The 6000-nt window shown below is 35.7% G+C and overlaps 1 protein-coding gene across 4 annotated transcripts in view; it reads left to right on the top strand.

Moving 5' to 3' along the window:
* Positions 1-2625: 2625 nt before the first annotated feature.
* LOC117335809 (vesicular glutamate transporter 2-like) overlaps positions 2626-6000 on the top strand; it is a 103346-nt gene continuing 99971 nt past the window's right edge. For 2 of the 4 annotated variants that reach the window (XM_033896010.1, XM_033896009.1), the window contains exon 1: positions 2942-3055. Coding sequence is in view for 1 of the 4 variants with exons in the window: in XM_033896007.1 (XP_033751898.1) it covers positions 2967-3055 (89 nt within the window). In the remaining 3 variants the exon portion in view is untranslated. Of the gene's footprint in view, positions 3056-6000 lie in introns of all 4 variants that reach the window. The other 2 variants (XM_033896007.1, XM_033896008.1) reach the window with 2 other exon arrangements.

Raw genomic sequence — 6000 nt, 5'->3', positions numbered from 1 at the left:
TGTCTTTTCCTTTTTGATACCAAAGAGTTGTTTTACATTGGTAGCTGTTTTTTCTTCTTTTGATAAAGCCATAATTTGATTAATTTGCATTGTGTTTTCATATAGCAAATATGGAAATGAAATACCGTCAAATAACTTGAAAACATATTCGTTTTCCAATTTTTTACTGAACACCCAATACAGAGTCAACTTCGATTCTACCACTGGTACGTCCTATTGAATTAAAGCTGGTAGAGTAGTAAGTAATTCGGGTGATTCCAAAGATAAATTGTCACGCGCTGTCCCCCAATTGACATTTTCTGAACAAGTGGGGCTGAAAAGAGATGTCTTCATATGTGGATTTGCTGATGGTGTATGAGGTGTTGATTTTTTATGATTAATATTCACTTATCTTCACATCTTGAACAGCGATTCCCTGTGTGGATTTCACCTCCCCTTGATTACAGGCGCCTGACATTCCAATGGGATAGATACATCCTGCTTTGTCCACCTAACTTGATATCGTGGAGTTTCACTCGTGACAACAAAGAGTAAGTGGTATTGACCTTTATATACGTAACATTCGTGTGTCAGGCAATGTGATTGTTTAAACTATCTTTTGTATGATTGATTGATTGATATAAACAAACTGGACCCAAATACTGGCCTAAACGCAGTCTTGGGAAAGCAACTCGAGATAATGATAAGATAATAATGTTAGAATTTCTGTCATTGTTTGTTCTGGGCTTCAGTTTTCCCGCCAATCTAAGTATGTATGATTTATCTATAGTAGTGTATTCAAGGAAAAACAACGGGACCGGCATTTAGATACAGCTTGGCTTGAGAAAATGAAAAAAACAGAGTTTATAGACAGGGATGGACATAACCATGACATATAATGTTGACCACTTATCTCTCAGCTCTAAATCTATCACTCCTTGTTATACTGTAAGTTCTTTATTCATTTGATTTCACATAGTTGTCAACGGGAGATAGAGGTAAGTGAAGGAATTAAATCTAACGTCACTGTGTGATGTAGCCATTGTTACACGTGTATTACTAGAGACGCAGTTGTTCACTAAGCCTCGTTTTGTTTCAAACATGAATATTCACGAATTTATATAACGAAAGGTATATTCCTTGTCTATACTGATAATGTATCCGCTGTCGACAAGCTGGCGTGAACATGCTATCAACATGCAGTGACGTCATCAACGTCTATTGTGATTTAATTACCGGTAAACCCACTTCTAGGGCATCGGGGAAAAAAAAACCGAGCTCAAACCGCCCTCATATCACCCACTAACTACCACGAACCATATCACCCACTAACTACCACGAACCATATCACCCACTAACTACCACGAACCATATCACCCACTAACTACCACGAACCATGATGAATAATGGTGGGTTTGTATTTGTGTATGCTAGAGCTGGTTTTGTATCGTTTCGGTAATTTGTTTCGGTCATTTGGAACGCCCTGTAAGTGTCTGTATAAAAATAAGTATCCGATCACAGGTGTTTGTGGACATTCATTTAATGCAGTAAGAGGATGATAAGTCGTTAATTAAGATTCAGATGCTTGATTTAAATATCTATATCACAATTTTAAGGCCGCCTGTGTGGGTGGTTATTTGTATAATCTTTTGGAATCAGGCATATTGTTTTATTCAATTATAGAACTGTTACCAGATGCTAGTATACAGTCGATATGAATATAATTTTGGTGGCAGAAAAATGGGATACGCCCCTATTATTTACATTTATAAAGTTTCTTTGTTTGTTTTTTATTCTTTTGTTTTTTTTTGTGTTTTTTTTTTTTGTGTGACTGAATTTAAAAATCGTATAAGAATTAATATAGGTCCTCGTGTCATCATAAACGACACGCTCAAAAAATGCTTTTAAAACAGATTCCGTTTTGATTATATGTTTCACATAAGTGACTGTGTAGATACCGATAAACTGTTAATAATTTCATAATTTCTGATTGTTTGAAATTGAAACCTTTTTTCGCAATGATATACCATTATCATTTAGAAACAGAGCCCCAGTGAGTGTGATGACGTTGAAAAGTAATTTCGTATCTATATGGCGCTTTTAATAATTTTGTGACGACTTGATTTCTTATTATAAAAGGTGCTTCAATATTTTTCGTGGTGCTATATAAAACTAAGTGCTAATTTTAAACATCTCTATGGACCTATTGATAAAGTAACTGACAGCCATATGTATATTTCTACCGAATTATTGCAATTGTAGTATACAGTCTCATATACTAAGATTTGGTTTACTCATAGGCAATGGAATGCAGAATATAAATATAAAACGATTTATAATCGTAATACCACATTTAATCATGAAAAACATACTCATTTCCACAGGCACCCGCTGTGTTTACAAACAACAACAAACAATGTTGTTATTTACCTGTACATTTATGGATATTTTGTCATTATGCCGTCACCTAGTTTAGTGCTAGACTTAATGAGTTCAGGAGGACGAGCGGACGTACATATGGACAGCCTATGTACGGACTGTATATTAGTCCGCAATCAATAGTAGGGTGTGTGTCGACTCAGCAGCCTCTCCGGCAAACGGCCGTACTGCATCACCAGCCTCCGAGTCACTTACAGTAGTAGTCATATTTAGTGGAAATCGATCAGCTCATTTACCCAGGGGACAGGTATATACCTATACTGGTGTGTAGGACGTGTTAATACTCAGGTGTGACGGCAGTCTCATCAACCCATGTCAGTTCACAAAGGGAACAGCTCATGAATATTTCACTGTTTACGCCATCCGATTGGCTGACGAGTGGGATGCGGTGTCTGTAACAGTACGTTGCTCGCCACCTACGCCATTTTAACGGTCCATTCACAAAATCAACATCAAAAGACTTGATCTTTGACCCGGTGAAAACTTTTTTTCCATTTAATAGTATACCGATTGCACGTCCTGAATTCCCTAGAAAGCAGCCCCGGAGGATGCCGTTTGGTAACTTTCAGCAGCTAAAGGAGAGGATTCTCTACCCCGCTAAAGACGCCACTCAAATTGCAAAGTCATCACTTGGAAGGTAAGAAGAATTAAGTTACATAATTAAGCATTCGTGCTTTTTGAAATTATATTCATTGCTTTATTGATAAATAAATTTCAAAATTTAATGTGATGTGTTTATTTTATAGATAATTCGACAACATCCCCCGTAGGACGCAAAATTATTTGATCTGAATACTAAAGTATACTTTTTTTATTTTATAACGTCCTGTCGTTTCTTCGTCTGTCATGAAAATGTAATGTATACGTATATTTGTGTAGAGACATCATTACAGTTTAGCTTATTCTATATCTAAATATAATTGTTAATGTACAAATATGAAATATTTCGACGTTGAAATTATCATGTAGCATTGTATATTGTGTTGAGGTACGAAATATTTCCACATTAGTTTGCGAAATGGAAGAATGGTGTGGGGTATTCTAAAGATCTGGGTACGCGCGAACTCGCCAGACGCTGTGTTACCTGTGTGATGCATGGTAACCCTCCTAGATACTACACAAGGTTTTAATGTAATAAATTACATAAATCACTTGTAGTTCGTACCATAGACCTTTTATCTTTGTTTTTACACGAAACGTATTTTTCTTCTAAAAAAAATGATTTATTACGCAATCCGGAATAAAATGTTCCTTCATCGTTTCTGAAAGCTACAATAATAACTCTGGCTTTTATGGACATGCACGGTAAATTGACAAGGAAATTTGTGGTGAAGCTGCGTTGTAAAATACCAACGCGGTGCTATGTGCCATAACCTTAATGGCAGTGAATAGAAACGACTGCGCAAGGCTTTGATACTCGTTGTTTGGTTTTGTTTTGTCTCCGTGCCACTCCTTTGATCTTACGGGTATACCACTTTGAATCGCGCATTTATAAAATGTCTGTTGTACACATAAAACCGTTTACGATGGCTATGCACGCAATGAGGTCCGGTAAGGGATGGAAACATTTAACACATTGACACTTAAAACAGTGGTGTTGTTTTATCAGGTCATGTTCGATGAAAAATAACACGAGTCATAGTTATTATTTCAAATCCGATTGTCTTCGAAAACTAATTACCGATCACTTCCGTGTTTGATCCTGTCGTAACAGAAGTGTCCAGATATGTTTCTGGCGTATGGTGAGAAATTGTCGTTATAAAACACACTGATGGTGGAAAACTTTACAGTGGGCGATAAATCTCATGGAGCTAATAGTTTAGGCGGTACTTAGAGTATATACATATCTATTAGATATGGTCCGAATTTTCTCAATTCTCATTGGCTAAAACAAGGTCACGTCGAAGTTAATATTTTGAAAAATTAACCCACTGTGTCTGGTTCAGAAACACCAAGTTAATATTGCGTTAATGGCTTCTTAATAATTGTGACGCCACAATGTCCTAATGTAAATTTCCTGTTATCAAGACAGGAATAATGGAGAATCAAATGTTGATTGACCTCACTATAGGTTCAAAATTGATAAACATTGACATTATGGACGGATATTTTGATAACATATGTACGGTTATATAACAATATGTAATAGATACTCACCGTGCACTGTGAGGATGGTGTCATTATTTGGCCGAGATTAGTTGTCATTTAACGATTAGAAAAAAGTATTTAATTACATTTCATCATATAACAGATAATATTAGAATTCAATATACGTAAAATTATATACTTCGAATGTGGCCGGTTATTACTTATTCATTGGTTGGACTGTACATGTATGGACACTTTAAGATCGTTTACGGGGAAGATGATAGTTATAATGATGGAGAGAAATTGATAATATCTATGCAGGCAGGCAAGTGTTAATGTTGTTTCTGATAATTAAATATTTAGCGGATACACGTACCTGAAAACTACAAACATAAAATGCCAGCCTTCCAGTGAAAACGTTACGAAAATCGATATTTATGAAAAATACATGCCTTACCACTAGTGTATAAATTCCCTTAGTGAGTTACATATGGTCAGTTATATGAGAGAAGCAGATAGCTATAGACAAACAACTGATAATCAATATTTCGTTAAAAGAATGCATTCGGTAATCCGAACTCGTTTTTATATAGATTGTCTCTCTTTCAAAACAGATAAAAAATAAAAATAAAAATAAAAGTAAAAATCAATAAGATAAAAAAAAATAAAATAAAAAGAGAGAAAAATATTTAATAAATATTTTAAATAAAATTTAAAAGAAAAATCAAAAGTAGTATGATTATAGAGTCATATGAATATTTTACATGTAACTAGCACCGTAGTAACAGCTGTATGGATACTCTATCTGCCTGTCAACTAAACGTCAATCGTTAAGTGTACAGTTTGTTCCGATATTCTGTAGAATGATATGCTCTGGTAAAATTAGATCAAAATAATATCAGTACAACTATTAAACTGGCTATTTATAATTAACGTAGTTTTTTCCCCCTAATCTTATCTAGTTAATAATGTCCAGGGGAAAAAGCAACACACTTATCAAATGCATAATCCTATATACCAAATAAGTACCAAAGTCTATATATATATATATAAACAAAATCTACTACTGCCTCAGTTGGGAATCACAAAGGTAAACAGAAACACTTGTTCACACCGTGGTGAACAGACACACTAGGTCACACAGAGGTGAACAGACACACTAGGTCACACAGTGGTGAACAGACACACTAGGTCACACAGTGGTGAACACACATACTAGGTCACACAGTGGTGAACACACACATTAGGTCACACAAAGGTGAACAGACACACTAGGTCACACAGAGGTGAACAGACACATTAGGTCACACAGTGGTGAACACATACACTAGGTCACACAGTGATGACCATACACACTAGGTCACACAGTGGTGAACACACACACTAGGTCATACAGTTGTGAACAGACACATTAGGTCACATAGTGGTGAACACACACACTAGGTCACACAGTGGTGAACAGACACACTAGGTCACACAGTGGTGAACAGACAC

Source organism: Pecten maximus, chromosome 10 (genome assembly GCF_902652985.1).
Source record: "Pecten maximus chromosome 10, xPecMax1.1, whole genome shotgun sequence".
NCBI lineage: Eukaryota > Metazoa > Mollusca > Bivalvia > Pectinida > Pectinidae > Pecten > Pecten maximus.
Note: the sequence above shows the minus strand (reverse complement) of the source record. Positions and strands in the feature narration are given on the sequence as shown.